The sequence below is a fragment of the Notechis scutatus genome, chromosome 3 (genome assembly GCF_049901735.1).
Source record: "Notechis scutatus isolate UNSWTSFEM ecotype Mainland chromosome 3, rNotScu1.2, whole genome shotgun sequence".
Taxonomy (NCBI): domain Eukaryota; kingdom Metazoa; phylum Chordata; class Lepidosauria; order Squamata; family Elapidae; genus Notechis; species Notechis scutatus.
Window position 1 is genome coordinate 120,521,647 of NC_142011.1, and position 27,307 is coordinate 120,548,953.

At 36.2% G+C, this 27,307-nt stretch overlaps 1 protein-coding gene across 1 annotated transcript in view; it reads left to right on the forward strand.

The window, feature by feature from the left end:
- The first annotated feature begins 291 nt into the window (after positions 1-291).
- NSUN2 (NOP2/Sun RNA methyltransferase 2) overlaps positions 292-27,307 on the forward strand; it is a 38,991-nt gene continuing 11,975 nt past the window's right edge. The window contains exons 1-12 of the mRNA XM_026672518.2: positions 292-470; positions 843-1,003; positions 2,627-2,731; positions 11,422-11,527; positions 12,942-13,013; positions 13,951-14,035; positions 15,289-15,481; positions 16,980-17,054; positions 19,168-19,298; positions 21,379-21,452; positions 22,212-22,342; positions 23,311-23,407. Coding sequence (XP_026528303.2) covers positions 297-470; positions 843-1,003; positions 2,627-2,731; positions 11,422-11,527; positions 12,942-13,013; positions 13,951-14,035; positions 15,289-15,481; positions 16,980-17,054; positions 19,168-19,298; positions 21,379-21,452; positions 22,212-22,342; positions 23,311-23,407 — 1,404 coding nt within the window. The 5' untranslated portion in view covers positions 292-296. The remainder of the gene's footprint in view (positions 471-842; positions 1,004-2,626; positions 2,732-11,421; positions 11,528-12,941; positions 13,014-13,950; positions 14,036-15,288; positions 15,482-16,979; positions 17,055-19,167; positions 19,299-21,378; positions 21,453-22,211; positions 22,343-23,310; positions 23,408-27,307) is intronic.

A 27,307-nucleotide genomic window follows, 5' to 3' on the forward strand; every position in this document is an offset into this window, starting at 1 on the left:
TGACAAAGGTTTTTTTTTTTTTTTTTTAAGGAAGAAAGAAATGAACCTTTTGGAAAAGCACCTTTTGGGGACAACCATGACCTGAAGGCTTGAGAGAATCTGCACAGACATTAACTTACCGATACACGCAAAACCGCATTTGGATTGGTTCGATTTAGGATGAAAAGGTCAATTTCTGAAAGGAAACTCGGAATCTGGAGGTCGTTGGAGATTGTGCATATGTCTACAAGTAGTTTGAGGAAAAGGAAGCTTGCGAAGCGCCTGCGCGGGATGTACCGCGCGAGACCTATCAGTGGATGGGGAGTTTGCTGAAGCAACGGTTTCGGCCCATTGGAGGAGCGGTGGGAATTCTGACTTCGGGCTTGGGTCTGTTTCGGCCCCTTCAAGCCTTGTGGCAGCAGCGTCTGGGGCTTGTGATGGGCCGCAGGCAACGCCGAAGACAGCAGCAGAGCCGCGAGGGAGGCTCCCAGGTGAGTTGGGGCCCTTCGGCCCTTCCTGGCGGGTAAAAGTGCAGTTTTTTCGCAGAGTTCTGATGCAGGGGTCTCCAACCTTGGCCGCTTTAAGCCTGGTGGACTTCAACTCCCAGAATTCCCCTGCCAGCTGGCTGGGGAATTCTGGGAGTTGAAGTCCACCAGGCTTAAAGCGGCCAAGGTTGGAGACCCCTGCTCTGATGGTCTTGGCCGAGAGAGGCTAACTGAGCATCCGGCCCTCCCTTGTTTCCTCCGCTTCTGCGGGGCCGACACCGCTGTGAGATCATCGCTCTGAGCCGATGAGGAATCCCGATCGTGAGAATGGGACTCGGATTGAGGCTTCCCTCCTCGCTTGCTTTCCCCCCCACCCAGGGTTGGTCCGACGCTGGCTATCCGGACATCGTGAAGGAGAACGCGTCGTTTGAACACTACTATGGGCAGCTGGGCATCGTGCCTCAGGAGGAATGGGAGAGCTTCCTGGCCACGCTGCGGGAGCCTCTGCCAGCCACCCTGCGGATCACAGGCTATAAGAGGTGAGCAGCCTTTCCTTGCCGTCTCTTACCAGTAAAGAGTCGGTACTATAAGTTCATCTCGGTTGATGGGCGAGATCGGGTGGGCATCTAGCCGGGGCACCACTGGGACATATTCAGGCTGTACGAGTTTCCAGAATAGAAAGTAGAAAGTCCTCTGAAGAAACCAGTGGCAAATGCCTTTCCTAACATTTTTGGGAGGGGAGGGAGGGTTCAGGTGAGATGGCTGGCGCTAAAAATGAAATACTTATTTCAGTTCAACTGGAATGAGATTACCTCCTTGCAGATTTGGAGGGATGCCATGTATGTTTTTGTGTGCCTGTGTATGCTTTTTAGTTAGGACACTTAAAGGGAATGCTAAAGGGTGTGATTTATTTTTTTTCCAGACTGTAACTTGACTTTTCATCTAAAAAGTGTAGTTTGTTAGTTTATATCTCTCTATGCAGTATGTAGATTCAAAGGCAGAAGAAACTTTTTCAGCCAGACTGTTGTATGTACAGGTGTTGTGGCTCCGGGTTTGTATTCTGCTCCTGTGGCAGATATGAGTTCAAGTGATGAGGACATGGCAGCAAAATATGAGCCGGCATTGCTTAGTGATTGGGATAGTAACCAGGATGAGGAGATGGATGTAACAAGGGAAGACAGACCTGAATTAATAGAGTTGTCAGGACCTTCGACCTCTGGTTCTTTATCTGATCAGCAGCCGGGAATGGCTGACAGGGAAGGCATGAGAGAGTTTTCCAGCGGAGATGAGAATTTGGAAAACTTATGGTTAGATGTCAGAAACAGAAGGAGGCTGAGAAGACAAACCCAGTTAGAAAGAAAGCGTAGAGCTAGTCAATAATTAGGGAAATTAGCACGCTTCATAAGTGAATAAAAGGACACAGCTGGGCTGGTGGAATTCGCCAGAAGCAAAGTGACTAATTGGGAGTGAAGACATGCAGCAAGATCTCTGAGGCTTGTGATTTACTGCCACGACAGGATTGCCAGACAGAGTGTGGATTTATTGCTGTGTATTGAAATTTACTCCAGACGTTTTCTTGTGGGGGTTTGTTTTTGATTTGAATTAATTCTGAAATGGCTGTTTTTTGTTTTGCTCGCCTGCAATTAAAGGGGAGACATAACACAGGTATTTTTAAAAATTACATTTGTGTGTTTTGAAATTGAAAAGTAAATAAAAACATGACTTTACAAAGTCAGATCTGTTTGGGTTTTTTTGGGTGTGTGTGTGTCAAAACACAGTTGTTTTGAAAAATATAAAAGGGAACTTATTATTTAAGGGTTTAAATTTAGCTGAAGCAAACTGCACTTGACAATTTTACGAGATTGTGATCATCGCAGGAAACAGGATGCAGCCTATTGTATACGCAGGGAAAGGATCTCAAATTCAGAGATCAGTAGCAGAGAATTGTAACAAAAGCGGCCAAGGTTGGAGAAATTTGATTATTACGTGTTGTGGTAATTTAGAATTCAAGTTGGATTTTGGACAGCCACTGAAATGCATGGTGTGCTTTTCATAATATTTTAGCTGAAACTAGATAAGATTAAGAATTTGGTAAAATTGAAAAGTAATTTGGTTAGATTGTGATTCACCTTGCTCTGATTGGGTTTCTTTTCATTGTGCAGCCATGCCAACGAAATTCTCCGTTGTTTAAAAGAGAAGTATTTCAAGGAAATAGAGAATTTGGTGGTAGATGGTCAGAAGATTGAAATGCCACAGCCATTAAGCTGGTAAGTTTGTGTATATAATTATGACTGGCATAATAATTATTAGTAATATGGTCTGAGTATTAGCTTTGTATAGATTGTACATATTTGGAAGTAGCAATATGTTAAAAATAAAGACATTTTTGGCCAATTGCTCATGGACAAAATGCTGGTTTATGCTTACTGGTTTATCTGCTTAACTAATGAGTAATGAAATATTTCTAAAATGTCCATATTTCTATCATTTTCTTAACGTTTTTTAAATTTTGTGGATAGATGTAAGTTTTATAGGAATATTAACAAAGAAAAGAAAGAATGTACCTACAATTGTTCACAAGATGAACAGTGTCCCAAATTTAGTCAGTTATTGTTACAATCAAAACCAAATTACATGAAAAATCAATCATTAACTAATGACAAGTACAATGCCAATTCCCATTCTATGCTAGAAAAAAAATTGGCTTTAATATACTTGTATGTATACTACTTGTAATTATTCACATCACGTTAGAAAAGATCATATAAAGATCAGGAAAAGAATTAAGGAATAAACAAAATGCATTAAAGACAATTAAGAAAAAAAGACAGGAAATCTAACTAGATCTAGTTGATATTGTTTACTGTACTTTGTAACCTTGCAAACCATCCTTGCTCTCATCTCCTTACAAGCACATAGTGGCTTCTTTTTGGTATTCTTTGATTTTTCGATTCACAGCAAGTATCATCAATACTGTCTCATGTTCCTTGGCCTTTGTTAAGCCTGGATTCCCCAACGGGTGTTAAGGAAAACAAACTAAACAGAATGTGCAGCGAAGTCAGATAGGAAGACAGGTAAATGTGTGAGATAAGTTTTCTAGTTAACACGCAGTAAAAATACAGATACGCTTGTGCTATCAAAAATATTGTTTATTCCATTTAAGAATTATAGCATAGTCAAAATAAACGGTCCATTAGTCATATATCAATTTCAGTCAAGTCTTGTCGGGGATACTCTATTTGCAAAGTCCGTGTTGAATAGCCAATGTCAGTTCACTTACAATAAATCAGTCTAAATCTTTATCTTCTCTCCCTTGAGAAATATCAACACTCCTCCTTCTCTCCCCGTTTCAGCAAGAACGTAGTCATCAATCAATCCATTAATTAGGGATCAGTAAGCCAGAGAGAGAGAGCTGGAATTGCCTCGCTTCTTATATAGTGCTTTTACAACCACACCCTTAATTACATTCTTGCTGTTAAAGTTACACACACTTTAACTAACAAACCATGATACCTTATTTATTATTTTTACCCAAACCAGTTAGGGTAAACAATGTTATCCCTAACATTCTCCCCTTTTGGGTAATAATAATAATATTACAATAATATAACTATTTACACCTTTAAATCATAATTGTCACAACTCTCTTTAAATTTTACAACACCTTGAGCTTTTGTAAACTGGTTTGCAATATTTTCTTCCGTCATGCAGTACTCAAGTTTAATTAGACCATTTTTCACAGATTCTCTAACATTTAAGTATCTTAAATCAGTATGCTTTGATCTAGTCTTTAAAGCAATATTAGTAGCTAATTGTATAGCTGCCTGGTTGTCCTCGTATACAATAATAGAATCTTTAACAGTTATACCCATGTCTAATAATAACTGTTTGTACAGAATTAAGTCAGTGCATAGTAATGACAGACATGAAAATTCTGCTTCCATCGTTGACAAGCTAATATGCTGTTGTCTGATTGATCTCCACCCTATTAAAGTCTTACCAAGTAATATAGCCATCCCAGATGTTGATTTTCTAGTATTTATGTCAGTTGCAAAACTTGCATCTGCATAAGCACTAAGATTCAAATCACCTTTTGGCTCTAGATACAATGCATGATGCATTGTTCCTTTAAGATATCTTAAAATTTTATTTAGTGCTTGCCAATGACATTGATGTGGATCATTATTAAATTGTGCCAGCTGATTAATACTATAAGCTATATCTGGCCTTGACCAATTGCTTATATATGATAAGCTACCAATCAAAGATTGATATATGGTCTTATCAATTTTGCAAATTTCCTGACTCATTGGAGTCTTTGCAGGCTTACAAAGTTCCATTTTATACAATTTAATTAATTGGCAAATTTTATCCTCTTGAGATATCTTAAATCCTTTTGTGGTTTTGTTAATTGTCAATCCTAGATACTTTTTAATTTCACCTAAATGCTTTAATTTTATCCTTTTGGCTAATAATGAAATAATCTCAGTAGCTTCATTATTGGTCTTAGTTATCAAAGCAATATCATCTGTAAATAATAACAATAATGACACGTCCATTATATTCTCTTTAAACATACATGGATCTGCTAAACCAGATTTAAACCCTATATTGTTTAATTCTTTCACAATATATTGGTTCCATTCATAGCCAGATTGTTTCAATCCATATAAACTCTTCTTGAGTTTCCAACAATCATTGCTATTTACTTTATTATCATTTATACCAACTGGTTTTTTCAAATATATTGTATGCTGCAATGGTGCATGCAGATATGCATTTTCTACGTCTAAATGGTTAACTATATAATTCTTCTTAGCTGCCCATACTAAAGCGGCTCTTAAAGTTGTAGCCTTAAGATTTGGTGCAAATACCTCATCATAATCATATGTATTTTGGTTAAATCCTTGTGCTACTAACCTAGCCTTATAAATTACTTTCCCATTATTTCCAGTCTTTACTTTGAATATCCATTTGCACCCAATGGATTTTTCTCCTGGAGGTAATTTGGTTTCTTCATAAACCTTCATTTCCTTTAATGAATTTAACTCTTTTTCCATTGCCTTTTGCCAATTCTCCTGATCCTTAGCAGGATACATCTTAAGTTCATCTATGCTAGTAGGAACTTTATTTACTTGGCAAACAATACTTGCCTGATATCTTTCAGGTGGTTTAGTTATACGCGTTGTGCGTCTAGGTATAACAGGACTTACAGGTGGACTTTCCTTTATTTCCTGTTCTTGACTATCTATCTCTTCTTGATCAATTATCTCCTCTTGATCTGATTCTATTTGCTCTTCATGGACTTCTTCTTTAATTGGACTTTTCTTATAACTAGTCTTTTCTTTCTGCCTCTTGTAAGGTTCTATAATAATATCATTATCTGAATCCTGCTCTAATTTATTCCATCCTATATGTTCTAGGAATTGTGCACTAGCACTGCAGTATACTCTAGATGTACCTGGTTCCCAGAATCTATAAGATCTATGGTTTGCTTGATATCCAACAAAAATTAATCTTTTAGCTCTATGTTGTCCTTTGTGCCTGAGTTGTGTAGGGATATGCACCCATGCTGGTGCACCAAATGTGTGAATATAACTCAAATCAGGTTTCCTACCATGCCACAGAGTGAATGGTAATTCACCTGTTGTTGAATTAACAACATTGTTTAATATGTGATTACCACACATCATAGCTTCTCCCCACAAATTGTCAGGTAATCCAGAATCAGATAACATTGTCCTTCCCATTGATTGCAGTGTTTGGCCTCTTCTCTCTATAAATGCATTATGTTGAGGCCTATATGGTGCAGACTTTTTATGTTGAATACCTGCCATTCTAAGTCTCTTCTGGAATTTATTATTTGTAAATTCCATACCATTATCTGTTATAAGAGTTACTAATTTCTTTTTAGTTTTCCTCTCTGCAAATTTTAACCAATTAAAGAAATTTGTATACGTTTCAGTTTTTCTCTTCATTAGAAAACAGAAACCATACCTAGAATAGTGGTCCATTATGCTTAATATGTATCTAGCACCACCTACACTTGGCTTTTTAGGACCTATTATATCGGCAAATACTACCTCTAAAGGCTCTTTGGTAGTAAATCCATCAACTCTATTTGCCGGTATAACCTTGCTTTTGTTTTGATTACAAGCAGAACATTGCAAATACTTATTACAAGGTTTCAAACTTATTCCTTTAGATAGTTGAACAGTTCTCTTAATCATTTTAAAATTTAAATGACCTAGCCGTCGGTGTAACAAGTGAATACATTCATTATGAGGTTTCTTATTTTCATAAACCGTGTTAGCCACCTCTAAACCATTATCATTTAACACATATAAGTCACCTCTTAAAGATGCAGTAATTTTCTTACCTTCTTTTTCAATTAAACAATTATCTCCCCTAAAGGTAACTATGTATCCTAATCTAACCAACATTCTAACTGAAAGCAAATTAAATTTAAGTTGAGGTACATATAACATTTTTATGTTCTCCTTTATACTAGAACAATGAGCTATACCTTCACCTTTTGCCTTCATTTTCCATCCGTTTGCTAATGAGATATGTTGTGAACTCATGGACATTTTTACAAACTTTTTGTTATCATTTGTAATACAGTGGGACGCACCACTGTCAACCACCCATAAATTATTTTTTACAACTCCATTACTATACATTGCTAACTCAAAATTCTTATTTCTTCTTTGATGACTTCCAGCATTCTGGCTTGCATTCTGGCGCTTTGATTTCTTACAAAATCTTGCAAAATGTCCCTCCACAATTAAAGCACTTTTTAATTGCGAATGCAGTAGGAGATTCATTATTTTCCTTTTGAGGTTGCTCCCTCCTTAACTGATTTCTTTCAAGCCTTCTTCTGGCCTCTTCAATCAATCTGCCAGTGATATCAGTTAAAGTTAGGCTTTCTTTAGGCAATATTTCAAGGGAAGTTACGTAGTCATCAAAACTTTCGTCTAATGAAGATAGAATTATGTAGACCTGATGTAGCTCAGAGAAAATTAACTCCTTCTCATGCAGTTCTTGAAAAATGCTTTTCATAGTATTCAAATGACTCAGCATATCACCATTCTTTTGGAGATACGTGCGGAAAAGCTTCCGTGTTAGATTTATGTGAGCACCAACGTTATCTCGGACATAAATCCTCCTTAGTTTTTGCCAACACCCAACAGCTGTTTGCTCTCCTCGTATATGAACAAGTTGCTGATCAGTTAATGTTAGTCCTATAATGCAAAGTGCTTGTTCATTTTTCTGTTTAAAGTCTTCTATCTTTTGACTATCTTCCTCATCTTCAGAATCCCATTCTTCTACGTTTGGTGGATTTTCAATTATGTTCCACAGACCTTCTCTTCGTAGAAGTAGACTACATTTCATAGACCATGAAACATAGTTTGTTCCATCCAGCTTGGATATAAGGGACAAACTTTGTAGACTGTCTTGTGCCATATTTCACTATATGGATATAAAAGTATAATTGATAAAACACAGCTGTCTGTTTACTGTAACGTGTAACAACACAAAATCTCACTTTTTACATAAACCTGTTTTTATCCTAGTTAAACTGACTTTGCAGTCTCTCTGGGCCCATAACCAGTGTTAAGCCTGGATTCCCCAACGGGTGTTAAGGAAAACAAACTAAACAGAATGTGCAGCGAAGTCAGATAGGAAGACAGGTAAATGTGTGAGATAAGTTTTCTAGTTAACACGCAGTAAAAATACAGATACGCTTGTGCTATCAAAAATATTGTTTATTCCATTTAAGAATTATAGCATAGTCAAAATAAACGGTCCATTAGTCATATATCAATTTCAGTCAAGTCTTGTCGGGGATACTCTATTTGCAAAGTCTGTGTTGAATAGCCAATGTCAGTTCACTTACAATAAATCAGTCTAAATCTTTATCTTCTCTCCGTTGAGAAATATCAACACTCCTCCTTCTCTCCCCGTTTTAGCAAGAACGTAGTCATCAATCAATCCATTAATTAGGGATCAGTAAGCCAGAGAGAGAGAGCTGGAATTGCCTTGCTTCTTATATAGTGCTTTTACAACCACACCCTTAATTACATTCTTGCTGTTAAAGTTACACACACTAACTAACAAACCATGATACCTTATTTATTATTTTTACCCAAACCAGTTAGGGTAAACAATGTTATCCCTAACAGCCTTTTCTAAAGCCAGCTTGAACATCTGAAATCTTTTTCCATGTAGGGCTCTAATCCGTATTGGATAATCCTACACCTTATTTCAGTAGCATATACAATTAAGGATATTGTGCAATTGCTTGCACATTTTGTTAAATCTCCTTCGTTGGTATTCAAATGATGGCCACTATGTTCTTCAAATTTGCTGGCATTCTTGATTAGAACTTTTGCTGATTTTGCTTCTGTTGCCGTATTTTTGTGGGTCCTGTAGCCTTCTAATTTGATAATGACTGGAATAGTGATCCAACTTCATTTTCTAGTTCTAGAAGCTCTGGTAACTAAGGGATATCTTCTAAGATATTGGACTCTTAGATGTACTGTAGTTCAATGTACTCCATTTATCGTTATTTGATCTCTTTTGATTCAGTTATTTGTCCATTGGTGACCTTTTCCTGAATTTAGAAATATTTTGAAAAACTTCAATTGATTTTCTGTGCTGTTTCCATCATAGTGTTTGCAAATGCAATACTGCTTTTCTTGTGTCTTCTAAAAGCTCTCTGAAAAGCTTTGCTAAGTTCGTACTTGAAATTTTTATCTTTTTTAATTTTAGCATCTCTTGTCTGCTTGACAATTTTCACAGTTTGTTCTGATATCTAGTTTGTGTTTTTCTGTTTCTTCATCTTTGGCAGTTTCTTTTCACAATCATACTTAGTATCTTCTTAAGTTCATTGCAAAGTTCTTGTGGTTCTCTATTAATGAGGTTCAGGACTTTAAAGTGAAAAACCTAATGTTCTCCTTGATAATAGTGTATGTTCAAGATCAGATCATGGAAACTGATTGGCTTTCTTTTTCTTAGTTAGCTTAACTTAGAATTTGTTCATACTCCAGTTAGCACTTAGCCATGTCTTTAATGCTGTAATTAATAACCATGTCTTTGGCAATACAGGTACTTACCACCATTTGCTCAATAGCTGTTCAAAGTTCGATGAGGATGAGTGAAGCAACTTATGACTGGTCACTGAAGTTATTGTTACAGTGCCCCCACAGTCACGTGATCACAATCTGATGCTTGACAAAACATTTGCACTTATGACCAGTCGCCAAGCACTCCATGATTGTGTGGTCATAATCTGCAATCTTTACTGAGAGCTTTCCCAGAAAATACTCTGAAAAATCCTCACATTTTCCTCAGTTTTATATTAAGTGCCATCCAATTGAGTCCATCATCTGGTAACAATATTGTTAATCATTGTATATTATGTTATATACATAGAATGGCATGGTGGTCTAGTGGTGAAGATGCTCACCTCCCACTTGGGAGGTTGAGAGTTCAATCTTAGCGGCAGATACTTCTCTGTCTGGATGCAAAGAAAAAAATATGTGAACTTTGCATGGTATCAGCATGGGCATCCAACCAGTTAATGCTCAGCTCCATCTAGTTGCCCCAACTCTACCCCGAATTAAGACTCTCAGACGGTCCTCCAGTCTTGAAGATTTGCCTCACTAAAATGAATAAAGACACCAGCTTCTGTGTAGACCAATGATAAGCAAACAGCAAACACTCTCCTCTGGCAAGAATGGCTCAAAGCCAGGCAAGATTAGCACTGAGAGCATTTGTTCTCCATTCCATTTTATCAGTGTAACACGCACACCTCACCTACATGCAGCTGCGCTCCTGACCCACCTAGTCTATTGTCCCATTTGCTGCCACCCTATCATTGATACTTCCTATTGTAGACCGCGTCTTTCTAGAGATCCCCACCTCGTGCACCCTTCGCCATCCACCTGGTTCTGCAATCCATTCCCCCATGCCCATATGTCCCTCAGCCGAGTCCCAAGTTCCAACGCGACTCCTGTAGGAGCTCCGCTCCTTCAGTAGCTCAGCCGTCATCTCCTCAGCTGTCTGCGGGAGCGCAGAGCCTCATCACATCTGCTTCGTCATACGCAGCACAACTTCAACTGCAGCTGGGGTGGCCTGTCGTCTGAGAGCTGCTGAAGGGACTCTTTAGGCAGGGAACTGATGGGCTCCGAGGTAAGCGCCACTGCCCCCGGAGCCCGACAAAGACATTACAGGGTCATAAAAGAATTTTATTATGTTATAAACATGTGTTTTTCTTGGTAAAAATACACCATTGTAAAAAAAATTATTGCTATTATTGGGAGTCAGGTAGCCTACACTTTTAAATAAATTATTATTTATTGTGTGAATGTGTAAATTATTATTTATTGTGTGAATTGTCATTAAAGTGATAATCTGCCTCCAGCATCTTACTATATTGGTGCTGCTAAACATAGCTAGCTGCTTGCTTGTTTTACCTGGGCAACTAGTATGACCTTAACTCCTTGAGTGACCCTGCTGAGGATGTATACACACCTGCACTCGTCCTTCTGCCGTCTTAGGCTGCACAGCAGGACTTGGGGTGGGGAAGAACATGGGTGATGTACCATGGACACTTTTAGGTAACTTGTTCTGACTTTATTCAACTTACTTTTATGCTTCTCGTGAGTGGGTAAAATTACCATTTTTAAAAAACATTGATTCCTTGCAGCAATCTTCTACTTTACTTTCTACTTTGCTGCAAGCATTTGCTTGCCTTAGTTTTTTTTCATTTTCCCATCTGTAGGGAAAATTAAACAATTAATTCCCCCCCCCATAATTTTTTTTCTTTTAACATATTAACATAAATATATATAATATATATAAATAAATAAATATTAAAATGCAGTTGCAATCTCTTATGCCAGTACAGAGATTCTGTGGATACTTTATTTAAGATGCTTTATTTTATTAGGTATCCTGAGGAATTGGCATGGCATACAAACCTAAATCGGAAAATCTTGCGGAAATCTCCACAGTTAGAAAAATTTCATCATTTTCTTGTTAGTGAAACTGAATGTGTAAGTATTACCTAACTTGCTGTTTTTACTTTTCATTATGGGCTTCATATGATTTCTTGCATTCAAGAAACTTTTTATTCAGAGTTTGTGGGCAAGCTGCCTTTCATATTTCTAATATGTTTGGAATAGGAACACTATTGAAATATCATTTCTTTTGAAATAGTAAAATCGCCTGCATATTATTTTTAAATCCTAACCCTGTGAATTGTGATTCAATTTTGAAAAAAAAAAGATTTTGTTCATATTAGTACTTCAATATCTTACATTTCTGACTACCAGAATATATAGTAATATAGCTAGTTCATAATAGGAGATAGCCTTGTTGTAAATAATGCTTTATTAAATTTCATTTTTGAGATGTCAAAATTTTGTTTTGAGAAGTAATTATAATAATTTGATTTTGAGATAGGGTTTAATAATGGGAACATGCATAGTCTTTTGAACTGTATACTGTGTAGAGCAGAGGTATTCAGCAGGTTCTGACCAGTTCTGGAGAACCGGTAGCAGAAATTTTGAGTAGTTCAGAGAACTGGCAAATACCACATCTGACTGGAGATTTTACAGTATCCTTCCCCTGCCACGCCCACCAAGCCACGCCCACAGAACTGGTAGTAAAAAAATTTGAATTCCACCACTGGTATAGAGCCAGTTTAGTCTAGTGGTAAAGGCACCAGACTAGAAAGTTGGAGAGCATGACTTCAAGTCCCACCTTAACCATGAAAGCCAGCTGGGTGACCTTGGGCTAGTCACTCTGTCTCAGCCCAATTCACTCACAGGATGTTTTGAGAAAAATAGGAGGAAGGTGTGTTGGAAATGTTCATGAATTGTTTGTAAAAATAATAAAAGTGGAATATAAATAAATAAGAAATGAACAAACATATACTACATGCAAATTGAGGCATTGGAAATGAATTTTCCACACCTTTCCTATTATTCAAATACTAGCCCTTCAACATTGAAAATACAAATTAATGGCAACAGTTACTCAGTGAATTGAAGACCTGATAGTTGTGACTTATAAATTAATTGTTTATAAAGGTTGATATGTATGGATATCACAATGAAAAAAGATCATATTGTATCTAAAATATTGCATAAGACTTCATTTCTGCTCATTTTTATTTTATCATCTCTACAAGTTGAGCTCATCTCTTTGTCATTTTGTAGACCATTTATATAGGTTTTTTTTTTGAAGTATATGGAAGTTTTATCTTCTTAGAGATTTTCTTTTAAATTGACAAATCTAGTTTGTAGCTTTGGAATTTTCTGGAAGTTCCTCATTCAGGGGATTATCTAAATTTAAGATAATGAAGTAAATAAAGATGTCTTTTGTGTAGATATGGTTTATGTTTTCTTCCATGTATATAAATATAAGATGAAAGTGAAATTGTACACTGTATTTATTTTATTTTAGGGAAATATTAGTCGTCAGGAAGCTGTCAGTATGATCCCTCCATTGCTTCTTAATATTCAGCCTCATCATAAGGTATTCTTATATTATAATTTCTGAAATTGTTTTGCAGAAAAAGCATAAAGAAACATGCACATTGATGCTTAATACTACACATTAGTATTGAATATCTTTTCTAATTTGGTTAATCAAAATTCATTGTAAAAGAATAGAATGCAATGTAGCCTTCTCTGTGCTTTAAATATCTAAAAATAAAATTTTACACTTGCCTTATCTTTTCTCTGATTTAACAGTTCATTGATATATTTCATTTTTATGTTTGTATTATCCATGCGTTGAAACAATTTCCACCTGTCTTTTCTCCAACATTTAATGTAAAGTATGATTTCACATTCAATTTTTTTTAAAAAATATAATGCCTTAGGCGGCTGGAATTTTCCAGTCCACCTGTTGGTACCTTCCTGTTTTGCTTTATGTTCCAAAAGATGGGGGGAAAGTGTGCCCCAGACTTGGCCCCCCACATCTCACATTCTTTTTTATTGTTGGCTTTTTCTGGGTTAGGGTTAAGATGAGATCATAGAAGGAAAAAAAGCAGTGTTCCATACAGTTTTTAAATCAGGAGATTCAGACTCTTCCATTCGGTCAAATTATTGGGTGGTCGCACAGTATTTTATTCATTTTAAACTTGAAAATATATAATTGTGGATTCTGCAAACATGTAAGTACAGTAGGTGCCTTTTAAAACATACTTGAATTTCTGTGATTTTTTTTTTCTTGCAAGATAGTTATTTTCAGCTATAATGACTACATCAGAATTAGAATGCCTGAACTGTAACTGAAAAATAATAATGTCTTGAAGAATTTAATACTGACTTGCTGGATGCAAGACCCTTAATTCTATAAGTTTTCTTCCCAAATCTCTGTACAAATACTGTTATATATAAACATATATGCTTTAAGTTTGTTAAATAATATCAATCTCTTTCTCTGTTAAACATCTCAATCTTGACAGATTCTAGATATGTGTGCTGCACCTGGGTCCAAGACTGCCCAACTTATTGAGATGCTTCATGCAGACATGAGTATTCCTTTTCCAGGTAAATGAAGGGAAATTTTAATTCAGTAATCCAGATTGAAGCAGCCTATAAAAGTAGCTGTAATAAATACATTTTAATTATGGTGTTTTGAGAAATGCAGTTAGGCTTACTGAATTGATTATTGACTTCATCTTAAAATCCCTTCGTATTTCAGCATTGATCTTGCACTGTAGCTTTTGGTCCCCCAGTTAACTTATCACTATGTGAGTAGGTGATTTACTCACTACTAATGTGAGTAAACAACATTTTAATAATGTTTATTCACATTATTAAAGCCAGGTTTGTGTTAGGGTGACGTAAAGGGAGACTTTAAAACCACATAATGTTAGATGATAAATGTTGTGGCTGTCTTTTTCTGAAATAAAAGACTTACTTACGAGACCACCATCCAGTTGCTATTTATCCATGGAATTTACCTGCTATTCATGCCTATCATATTGGGCATCCTGTCCTATACATTTTAATAATATAAGAGCATGTGTGAATGTGTTTATTGTTTTCAGTACTTGTTTGTGCTAGATTTAATTTGTCATTTGAGAGAGTATCTTTTTGTATGGATTGTTTGTCCACATGAAAGGACAAGAATTAGAATTCTTGTTCATAAATTTTTGGTTTTCTCCAACTTGTCACCATTTTCTGTGCATACATTTTTTTCAGTAAATTGTGAGAATTCCTTTTATGATTTTCTGCTCCAATCCATTTTTTCTATCCATATTACTATATTGATGCTCTCACATTTTACCATTTGTATACTGACTAATTGGACTGAAGGCAATTTACAGAACAACGGTAAAATGGCAGCTATATCACTGCTACCACTCATATATCCTATGGAATAAAATGGTCCTAAATGTTTGGATATAGCCAGAAGTCTTTATTCTGTGAGATACCTTGTGTTTGGCCTTAACTAGGCTGGCTTTCAGAAAAAACATTAGAAGCTATACTTTTTAAACTGGTATTTCACATTTAATTTTGAATATTGGATGAGTATTAGTTGTGCTTTAAATTTGTTTTATAACTGAGGTTGCCAAATTTTGTTCTGTGCTAATTATTTTGTATCCTAGGTCCTCTGAAAAGATAATATAAAATGTTATAAATTAAAGGTAACTGTATAAAATAATTACATTTTCTTGATTCCATGTAGTTAATATTTTGATCTTATTTGGACTAATAGTAATTGAAAAAAGTAATTCTCCCACCTCCCAAGTGATGATTCTCTTTTAACCAGAAGGTTTTCTATTTTTTTTTCCTAGAGGGATTTGTAATTGCAAATGATGTAGATAACAAACGTTGTTATCTGCTAGTTCATCAGGCAAAGCGGTTGAACAGTCCTTGTATTATGGTTATAAATCATGATGCCTCAAGTATCCCTAATATACAGCTCAATAAAAATGGTAAAAAAGAGATCCTCTTCTATGACAGAATATTATGTGATGTTCCTTGCAGGTAAGTTAAACTATGTTAAATTTTAAGCCAGTATGTTGTTTGTGGCATACTTTTCTAATACTAATTATTAAGACATCAAATATAAACAAATATGGGTGTAAAAATTATAAAGAAGCTGTTGCAACACAACAATAGGAAGAATTATAGAATAAATATATAAAATTTACATCAAGTTATAACTTAAAAGAAAATTGGTACAAAATGTTCTACAGCAGGGCTATCAAATTCACGGCCTGCGGGCCGGATGTGTTATGCGCTGGCCATGCCCACACCCAGTTTAGCAAAGGGGAAAACAGTCGTGATATGTCATGTGACGATTCGAGTTTGACACCCCTATTCTACAAACTGTACAGGCAATCCTCATTTAACAACCCTTATTAGTACCAGCAGCTCGGTTTCTACAGGTAGTCACAGCTTAATGAGGTAATTAGAACTGAAATTTCTATCGTGCTTTCCCCAAAATAAGACAACCAGAAAATAAGACCTAGCATGATTTTTCAGGATACTCGTAATATAAGCCCTACCACAAAAATAAGCCCCAGTTAAGTTCATCATCCAGACAGGTACATTTAGTATGTCTATTGCAACACACAACTTGCCGGGGCCATTGTGGGGTGGAAGGCTTGTCCCGCGTCTATGGTGGAGCTGGAGGACAAGGTTCCTTGAAGAGTTTTTGGAAGCTATAATTAGTCCAAACTACAGCTGCACCAAATAATGACTGAGTCTTTTGAGTTTTTTAATCGATAAATTCAACATGCTAGTTGTCATTCATAAATATTTGTAGGAATCCCTTTCTCCTTTGCCCATATGGTAAGATTGTCACAGGGTTGGAATGCTTTGCACCTCCTCTGTTAACAATGTTATCTTGTTGGATTAGAAGATTTGTTTTCTCAGTAATATTTTTCCCTGAGCCTGCTTGCCTTCAAGACAGCTTTCTTATATCACTGTTTTTAACTCTTGTAAGCCACCCAGAATTGCCTAGAGCGCTGGCCATTGAAATCCAAGTTATAAACAAGTTGGTTAATCAACACTGGAGCTAATTGTTCTATTTCATTTATTTTGTGTCAATTAAAATGCACTAATCTTTCTAAGAAAGCCTAAATACTTATAAACACCGCAAGCTGAGGAATGAAGAAGGAGAAAGTTAGAAATCTTGATAAGCATAAGGTTGCTTAACTTTTACATCATGGAGAATGGTATTCTAAACATTTTAGAAATTATAGTTAATATTTACATGAATTTTTCTCTCTTTATCTTTAAAGGTTTAAGTTATCTATCATCAGAGTTTGCATAGCCTCTAATCATTGCTGTATAAATACTATTGCACGCAAAATCACTTGTGTTTTACACTAATAAAATATTAACTTTGAAAAATGCCAACTGTTTAAAAACGCACTACTGTAATTTCAATCTATTTGTATAAAAATGTTATATTGCAACTTGCTCAGAACACATAACTTTCACAGTCTTGACATTAATGTAGAAATATCTCTTTTAGTGGAGATGGAACCTTGAGAAAAAATATTGATATATGGAAAAAGTGGAGTACACATAATAGCTTGCAACTACACGGGTAGGAAAATATTATATATTTCTTTCAACTTTTGAAATGAAATTAAGAATTTGATTAATCTCTTGACTTTTTTTTATATGCAAAAATAAAAACTTGGATTTTTGATATTACCACTCTATTCTGTTTGCAGCCTATGGACTGCATTGTGCCCAGTTCTCCCCATGTATAGAAAGTTTTAATGTGAGGATCTCCATAAGTAAATTGGCATAAAAATATGCCTCATTTGCATCATTTGCCAGACCTTTTTTAAAAAAAAATATTCCAAGGTATATATTTTGGATAGATTTCAATTTATTTTTATTTTTCTGATTCCCCATTCCACCCCAAAAGCCAGACAAGTTTATTCTAATATTTTTAATGTGGGAGGTGGCCATTTAAGCTATTGAATCCAATTTGCTGGTCAGTGCAGCAATCCAAATTAGAGCCTATTTGCATTTTTGGCAATCCAGCTAAAGGAAGGCTGCCACTTCTATTGAGCTATGGTTGCGCAGCGGTTAGAATGCACTACTGCAGGCTACTTCTGCTGACCGCTGGCTGCAGTTTGGCAGTTTGAGTCTCACCGGCTCAAGGTTGACTCAGCCTTCCATCCTTCTGAGGTGGGTAAAATGAGGACCCAGATTATTGGGGGCAATATGCTGACTCTGTAAACCGCTCAGTTAATTAACCTCTAGTTAATTAGTTGTACCCCTAACTAACTTCCCTTATTGCTAGAAGTTTTGGTTTTTTAACATTTATATCCAGTGTACAATGTCCCATACTCATGACCATTTTCTGCATGACATACATACTTTTAGGTATTTAAAGAGTGCTATCATTCCTTAGTTTTTTTGCTCAAGACTAAAAATGCCAGCCTCCTTCAGTCTTCGTTTAGAGAGCTGTTTCTTGGCCGTCATTCTTTTGTTTCTTCCACTTTGGCTGAACTCTTCTTAGCATGGTGCCAGCAACTGGAAAGATTACTGACCAACACAAAGTGGAACATTTTACTTCTGATTATTTATAACTGCCTCTGTTGATACAGTCTAAAACTACTTTTGTCTTATTCTGTAGCCATATTACACTTAGATTCAGTTTGCAATACGTTGTTCCAAGATTTTTTAATATGCTTTACAGATATTATCCTCTTTGATTTCTGTTTCCTAAGTGCATAATTTTATGCGCCCATTATATTTCATATTTTTAATTTTGATATTCTAACCCCTTTGTCTAAGTGAGGGATGGATATTCTGAATGGTTGTATGTGACCCTTATATTATGTTGCAGAACAGTGGTTTAATTTCAGCAACAGTTTAACAAATTGATTTAATTATAGTGGTGTGATTTGGAGTCATGAGTGGAATGAATGTGGCTTCTGTCCAGGAAACCTCCTTTTTCTATTCCCACCCTTTCAATTCACATAAAAAGATAGAAAAATCAAGCCATATAGATTCCTGAAACTCCAAAAGGTCAGGAGGACAAAGTTGTGGGCTCTAACCACTCAATCATTTGTTAACTATGCTGTAATCTAGTAAGATTATTTCTGTCTTCTGTGGTGGTATTAGCTCTCCTACACAATTGCATGTCACTTTCAGATTTGGTAGATATTCTGTTAAGATCATTAACATTCCACACTGGAAAGAACAGGGCTAGAACTAAACCTTGTAGCATCTGCTCTCTCTTCGTTAAGGAACTGTTTTATGAGCATTCTTTGAATATAACTAGTGTGTATTTAAATGTTCATGGTATTCAACAGCAGTTGTTTACTTGATTACAATTTCATAATTTTATTTTGTGAAATGGTTTATTGGAATCAACACACACAATTATATTTATATTTACTAGAGAAGCTACCTACATGTTAAAAATGAGATCATTTTAGTTTCCTGATAATTCTTTTTTTTTTTTTTTTTTGTAGTTAAGACAGTGTGTTCAATGTACTTACAGCCTGATTGGTTTTTTTTTTTGATCGGCTCTAGAATCTTTCCATGCATTGATTTTAGAGTGAACAAGTTGGTTCAGTTCTTACCTGAAAATTAACAGGATATCTGTAGCTCCAAGGACACAAACAATATAATTAATTTTTAATTTCAGATTTCATGCCCTGATAATTAAGTATTGAACAATATTTTCTATGCAGACTGCAGCTAAGGATTGCAACTCGTGGAGCCGAACAGCTAGCAGAAGGAGGTAGAATGGTGTACTCTACCTGTTCATTGAATCCTATTGAAAATGAAGCTGTCATTAGTTCTCTGCTGGAAAAAAGTGAAGGTGTGTATAGTTTAAAGGGAAAATGGTATTTTAGTTAGGTCAAAAAGAAGGTAAAGCTTGCTCTTTTGCCTGAACTTGCAGGGCAGGGTCTTGATTGAAAATCTGGGTTAGTTTAATATTTGTTATGCTGGAATTCTAATTTTAATCTAGCTGCTGCTAGGTCATCTTTCTAGAAATTATAGCTGAGTAAATACAGGTGGCATGATGTTTCTTTTCTGATTCTAGTCACAAATGAACCATGCTGCCTCTGCAGGAAATGATTTACTGGTACTTGGTTTTTTTTTCATCCCAGATGCTTTTAAATGTCAGACTATAACCTATCATAGTTTGTAGCTGGTCTTCACTGTTTGGATGATATTCAAATATTTTATTAAAGAAGGCATATAGATTTGGTGTGAAAACCTCAAATCATGTTCACTTTCTGCCTCACCCTATATTTGTTGAGATAACATATGTATCAAAGATAGTTGCTAGTCCACAGTGCTTGTTTGCTTTATGGGTGTGTTGAAGGAACCTTACAATTTCAAAATATTCTCTTTCTTGACAATGGGCCAGAGTTTTAAAGGTTGGTCAGGAGTGTTTAACTAAAGGCATACTAAAGATTTGAACAGAACGTATGAACAATCATCAGGCAAGAAGGGATAAAAGAATAAAGCTCAAATAACTAAGAGATTCCATGGAGGTTTAATTTTCCAATGTATCATTAATTAACTCTAACTGAATGTATTATATCATTTAAAAAAATGAAAAATCACTATAAAATCTAGATTAAATATGCATTGCAGCAACCAGGATCAAAACAGTATGAAACACTGAAATTATGAGCCATAGTAAATTCTATCCATATTACTAAAGGTAGATTCTGATTTTAAAATTCTGTAAAATTGAGTCTAAGCATAAGCATTACAAATATTGTACGTGGCACAATCCATGGGTGATCAGCAAATATGGTGAATAAAATAGAAAAAAAGCAGAAAAGTCTGATACAATAAAGGCAGCACCAATGGCTTCTAAAAGCCATAGCTATTGATGGAAATTTTGCAGCCTCACCTGAGAATTGATCACATAAAAGAAGAGCAATAATCCCATACTCACAGGAGCAATTAAAATTACAATTATAGCTATGAATGTTGATCATTCAGTATTTAATGGGCATTTTAACAGCACATTGGTACAGAGTCATCCTTCATCTTTGCACAGGAAAGTTTGGCTTTTAAGGAATGTTAGTGCTTCTGCTAGTTGTTCTCCTATTAGGTAGTTCCCATTTGTGTCAGAATAAAGAGCCTCTTACAAGGAGCATGTAGATATAAAATGAATAGCTACCAGTGGATTGGTTTTTTGGGGGGGCAATTACGCTATAGAAATCATTAGAAGTCCTGATTCTCTCAGCTTGAATATTTAAATCCCAATTCTCTGTTTCAGTTCAGTCAGTTTATCTAAACAAGGGAGAAAATGGCATTGAGGAAAGGCCTCAGTATGTTAAGTCATTGTTAATTTATCTCTTTAGGAAAGAACCATGCCAGTTTAGCAAGGTGAGGTGGAGAATGGACATTTCCCAAAAGATTCGTTTCTGGCAGAATTGGGTCAACAGAATCTTAATTGAGCCCCAAAAGGGATGCATCCTGATTGTAACTAGATTAAAGCATAAAAATTTGAATGATGGACAAGTGTTATTATTTTTTAAATTTTTGACTGAATGACGTCTAAGCTCTTAATAGAACATCATTGTGGAATATCATAACCATGATCAGAACTTTAAGTAATATAATGGCTGCTGGGGCATAGTTATTTTCAAACTTACTTGCAAATTTAACAGTGACAAAATATGCCTTTGGGTGCTTTTATAAGCAGCTCTTTCTTGAGTTGACCAGCTGGTAGGATTATGGCTAATCCTAACCTCAATCCATGTATTAAACTAGAAATTATTTACAATACAAATTAAATTCGTATCAGATTTACTTTTAAGGTATGAAGTTATTCTTGATATTGAAAAAATAACTTGCACGGCTTGGTTAGCCATTATTCCAGTCAAATGACTTTTCCAGTCAAATGCTTATAATCTTGATTTGTTTTTTTGAAGGTGCCTTAGAACTTGCTGATGTCTCTTCTGAGTTGCCAGGTTTGAAAAGGTTGCCAGGCATTACAAAATGGAAGGTAATTTTATAGAAATATGTATTGCATTTAGGGATTTATATCAGACGCGAACAAACTAATTTTCCAAAAGTAAATGGGTTCATTATTTATTCAGAATGAAATCATTCATCTGAATTGCCCTTTTCAAGTCTCACTGAGGTTTCTTCATTGCTGAAGCATGCTATATAAACAGTGATGCATTTTATGCTTCTGCTTAGGAGAGCCAGTTTGGTCTAGTGGTTAAGGCAACAGGCTAAAAAGGAGACCATGAGTTCAAGTCCTGCCTAGTCATGAAAGCCAACTGGGTGACTTTGAGCCAATCACTTCTTCTCAGCCCAATTTACCTCACAAGATTGATGTAAAGAAAATAAGAGAAGGAAGATGTGTTGGCTGCCTTGAGATATTTGTAAAAATTATACAGATGGGAACCAAATTTAAAAAAAATTGTGAACTGCCCCAAAAATGGAATGGGGACAGGTGAACACCTCTGGTCATTTATATAAACACTGTGGTGAGAGAAGGGAGTGGGAAGCACCTCTTGGCTGGAGATCTTTTAGCAATAATACCATCAAGAGGGTATATTTTCTCAAGGTATCTTTTCCCAGACCAGTTTAACCATATTACAAGGCAACCAATTTCCATATAATTTATTGATGATAGGGTAGTCACTTGGCCCTTGTTACATTTCAGCATTAAATTTCATGAGAGAAAGGGGAGCTGTGCTGCTTTGATGAGCAGATTAATAGTAAGATTTGAAAGACGTTGTATTTTCCCACCTAGGTAATGACCAAAGATGGTAATTGGTTTGAAGACTGGAAAGAAGTACCTCCTAGCAGGCATACACAGATTCGACCCACAATGTTCCCTTTAAAAGATGAACAAAAACTTAAAGCGTTACATTTGGAGCGCTGGTATGTAAAGTTGTCATATCTGTAAGATGGTGTTGAATTCAAGTTAATGTTGCCAAGTATTTGTCCAACTGGGAGACATATACAGTTAAAAAAATTAAGATGTAGAGATACATTTTAAGGGTTTGATAAAGTTCCAGCAGTATCAGGAACACCTACTTCCCATCCTCCTTCAAAGATACACACTGAGATATTTCAGCAAAAAAAAAAAAGCAAAACACCAGAAAACATTTTTTACAAGTTGGGTGCAGTAGGGTGCAATATTTTATATGCTATTTTTCTCCAGCAATTTCCAAATTCTTTTATTAGTACTGCAAACAATTTCCCACATTAAACTGCTTAACAACCGATAATCAAAAGTACAATACTTGATAGCATATTATAGCCTTGGCAATACAGAATTTAGCAGTAGTAGGAATAATGTTAAAATTGGTTAATAGGAGGCTGATATAATAGCAATTTGGTATCTTGGATACTCTTGACGGAAGCAAAATATGAGAATACTGTACAGTTGTACATCATCAGTTTTTGTCTCCTCTGAACCATAAGGGCAAACTCATTCAGATCAGGGAATGTTGAGGTATCTCCTCAGTAGAATTGATGGTAATTCATTATGCCATACCCAAAGGTCCTTCCTGAGTTTGGGGTAGATAGAGATGTTTAATTTTTGATCAGCACTCACAGTACCCTTGAAATCTCGGTTGTGCTATTCCAAGGAAATACAGGTGCCATGCCTACTGAACGAAGCTGTTCTGGGATGGAAGAGGCCATAGATCTGCTGTAATTACTAAATTTCAGATCCTGAGTCCTCTTTGATAAGATACATAACTAAAGCAAGCAAACTGGTTGTACAAAATCATGCAAAAAATAATAATGTTTAATTTAAAGTTTTTAAAATCATTTTCTGATGGGAGAGTTAAGTAGAGCCCAATAATATGCCTATTGATACAACATCCATGTTGCTTATCTAGTTTTAGAATTTTACCACATCACCAGAATACTGGAGGTTTCTTCATTGCTGTATTAATTAAAAAATCACCTATGCCATGGAACAAGCGTCAGCCCAAGGTAATGTTTGGTATTATTAAAAACATTTTCTTGTATGTTTTAAAAGGATAAGAGTTTTAGAAATACCATGAAATAATTGTGAATTACAAATAGCATGCTTCACAGGAAACTACTTTGGAAACTGGATCACAGCTGAATATTGAAGTTTGTGATGGAGAGAGATGAGAAATTATCTACGGAAAATTCACCTCAAATTAGGCATTCTGAGCCCTTGGATATATATTTAAGCAAAAATAAACAAATTTAATCCAGAACCCTTGTCTAGTGAGGTTAGATTTTTAAGCCTTATACAAGGAATAGAGCTTAAAAAACGATTATGTTTCCATAAAAGAAACTAGTACTTCATATTATTTTTCTTCTTCATGCAGAAAAAAAACATTGCACTATGTAGAGTATTTTTCCTCATGGAGGGCATCCTTGATTCATACTTTCTCTTTCCCTTTATTGTAATATACATGTGATGTTTTATCTGGAAGTGCTATTTCTAAACAATAATTTGTTAAAGAGTTGTTGGGTTGTTGTTTTTTGCTTGCAGCAAAAGAGCAAAGGAATCCATGGCATCTTATAGGCTAAGAGGTTAATTATGACCTAGACTTTTGCAGGTCTGAGTTCATTTCATCACATAGTTGTCAGTTTCAGAAAAAAAAAAATGGGCTTCAGGGAAAAGTTGAAGTTGCAATGTAAGCAGTAAAATAACAAGGAAATGGAAATGGTCTTAAGTTTGAAAAAACAATACCCAGACAATTGAGAGCGTAAATGTGTGCAGAATATATCTTCACATTAGCAGTGCTGATTATAGTCTTATCAACAATCATTACTGTATTGTTTGGAAGGATTTCTTGTACTAGTTTTGCATACATTTCACCATAATTCATTGTTTACTATGAAGATATTACTATATAGGTAAAACTCAAAAAATTAGAATATCGTGCAAAAGTTCATTTATTTCAGTAATGCAACTTAAAAGATGAACCTAATATATGAGATAGACTCATTACATGCAAAGCAAGATAGTTCAAGCCGTGATGTGTCATAATTGAGATGATTATGGCTTACAGCTCATGAAAACCCCAAATCCACAATCTCAGAAAATTAGAATATTGTGAAAAGGTTCAATATTCTAGGCTCAAAGTGTCCCACTCTAATCAGCTAATTAAGCCATAACAGCTGCAAAGGGTTCCTGGGCTTTTAAATGGTCTCTCAGGCTGGTTCAGCAGGAATCACAATCATGGGAAAGACTGCTGACCTGACAGATGTGCAGAAAACCATTGATACCCTCCATAAGGAGGGAAAGCTTCAAAAGGTAATTGCAAAAGAAGTTGGATATTCTCAAAGTGCTGTATCAAAGCACATTAATAGAAAGTTATGTGGAAGGGAAAAGTGTGGAAGAAAATGGTGCACAAGCAGCAGGGATGCCCACAACCTGGAGAGGGTTGTCAGGAAAAGGCCATTCAAAAGTGTTGGGGACTTCCACAAGGAGTGGACTGAGGCTGGAGTCAGTGCATCAAGAGCCACCACACAGACGGATCCTGGACATGGGCTTCAAATGTCATATTCCTCTTGTTAAGCCGCTCCTGAACAGCAAACAACGTCAGAAGTGTCTTATCTGGGCTAAAGAAAAACAGACCTGATCTGTTGCTCCGTGGTCCAAAGTCCTCTTTTCTGATGAGAACAACTTTTGTATCTCATTTGGAAACCAAGGACCCAGAGTCTGGAGGAAGAATGAACCCCATAGAGAATCTATGGGGCATTACCAAGAGAAAGATGAGAGACATGAGACTGAACAATGCAGAAGAGCTGAAGGCCGCTATTGAAGCATCCTGAAACACCTCAGCAGTGCCACAGGCTGATAGCTTCCATGCCACGCCGCATTGAGGCAGTAATTACTGCAAAAGGGGCCCAAATCAAGTATTGAGTACATATGCATGCTTATACTTTTCAGAGGTCAGATATTGTTCTATGTACAATCATTGTTTTTATTGATTGCGTGTAATATTCTAATTTTCTGAGATTGTGGATTTGGAGTTTTCCTGAGCTGTAAGCCATAATCATCACAATTATGACACATCACGGCTTGAACTATCTTGCTTTGCATGTAATGAGTCTATCTCATATATTAGTTCCACCTTTTAAGCTGCATTACTAAAATAAATGAACTTTTGCACAATATTCTAATTTTTCGAGTTTCACCTGTATATCAAAAGTGGAACCTCACCTATGTTATGGGGAGAAATGGTCCGCTCTTTGAAAATACTGCAAAAGCTCTATGCAAAATACTTTTTTGCTCCAGGTCAGAGTTGAGTTTAAACTGATCTTAATAACTACAATCAGGATTTCTCTTCTGATACTGGCTCTCCATAAATGAATAACACATAGTTTTAGAAGTGAATCTGAATTTCTGTGCAGTAATCGTGACATGCTGGAGACCCAGTTTTGGCCCAACAAAACAAAACTCTCCTGTTAGCTTATTAAAAGAAGTACATCTGAGTGTTACCGCACAGTCAAACCACAAGTCAATTGTAGTACTGAGCCACCCTTGGAGAATATGCCCCCTTTGGTGGTAGCTGACTGGTGACAGCTGCAGAGAAAGAAAAGCTGCTTTGAAGCTTCCCTCAGAACAGAAGCATTCTGGCACTGTGGAAGGCCAAAGGCAGGCCTTTCAACAAAGCATTTCTTCTGTGCTTCAGAGCAACTGGATGCCATAAAGAGGGTACCAAACAGAAATTAGCACTCTTCCTGACAGCAGCTGGGAGAGGTGCCCTTGATATGTGTACAATAGAAAAAGGAAGCAAATGTAAAGACCTGTTGCAAATATTTGTGGCCTATTGTATATTGAGAATAGACGTATGAATAATTTGTCTTTAGCTCACACGTAGAAAAAGTCAATCTTTACCACTGTCTTTGATGTGTTCACTAAATCTTTGCTCCACTCAAATTGCTTTGGGCATAAGAAACAACAATGCAAGAATGTGGCCCCGTTCCTGGATCGGCAGGTCCTGATTACAATCACTCATGCCTTAGTTTCCTTCAGATTGGACTATTGCAGTGCGCTCTATGTGAAGCAGCCCTTGAAAAGTATCTGGAAGCTTCGGCTGGTACAGAGTACAGCAGCATGGACAGTAATGTGCACGCCTAGAACAGCACACATTCCCCATCTGTAAGCTGCATTGGTTACCAGTTTGCTTCCAAGTCCAATTGAAGATGCTGGTTTGATCTATTAAGTCTTACATGGCATAGGATTGAGCTGTCTGAGGGACTGCCTCTCCCTGGTTGCATCAGCCCACCCAATTAGATCTGGCAAAAGAAAAAGAAAAAAAAGCTGCAGGTGCCATCAGCTATGGACATACATTTGCTGACTCCCACGAGATATGCCTTCTCTGCTATGACATCTGCTGCATGAAGCATTCTTCCGCCTCAAAATTAGATTAGCTCCATCTCTCGATATTTCAGAGGGGCCTCAAAACGTAGTTATGTTATCTGGTCTTGGGTTCCCAGGGAACTGGAGACATGCTTAGATAGCTCCATTGATGAGCTGGCTAGATTTATCCCCTCTTTACTGTTAATGTGATTTTTATATCTCTTATATTTGTGTTTTTTATATGCAGTTTTACCCTTTGAGCATGCGGCTCAAGAGTTCTTTTCAGTGAAATGGGAGGATATATAAATATAAATTGATATATACATTTCATTAATTAATAAATGAATAAGAATGTTTATTCACCTTTCCTTAGGAAGAGTGAGATTGGAAGTTTCTAAATTTGATAAATACATAGAAAAGAAACCAAATCAAGCAGCAGAAGTCATGCCAGAATCAATGGGTGTAGGCAGCTATAGTATTTTGTATTAATGTTAAATTACAAATAATAGTAGAATGGCAAATAACAGCTATATCCAAGAAGA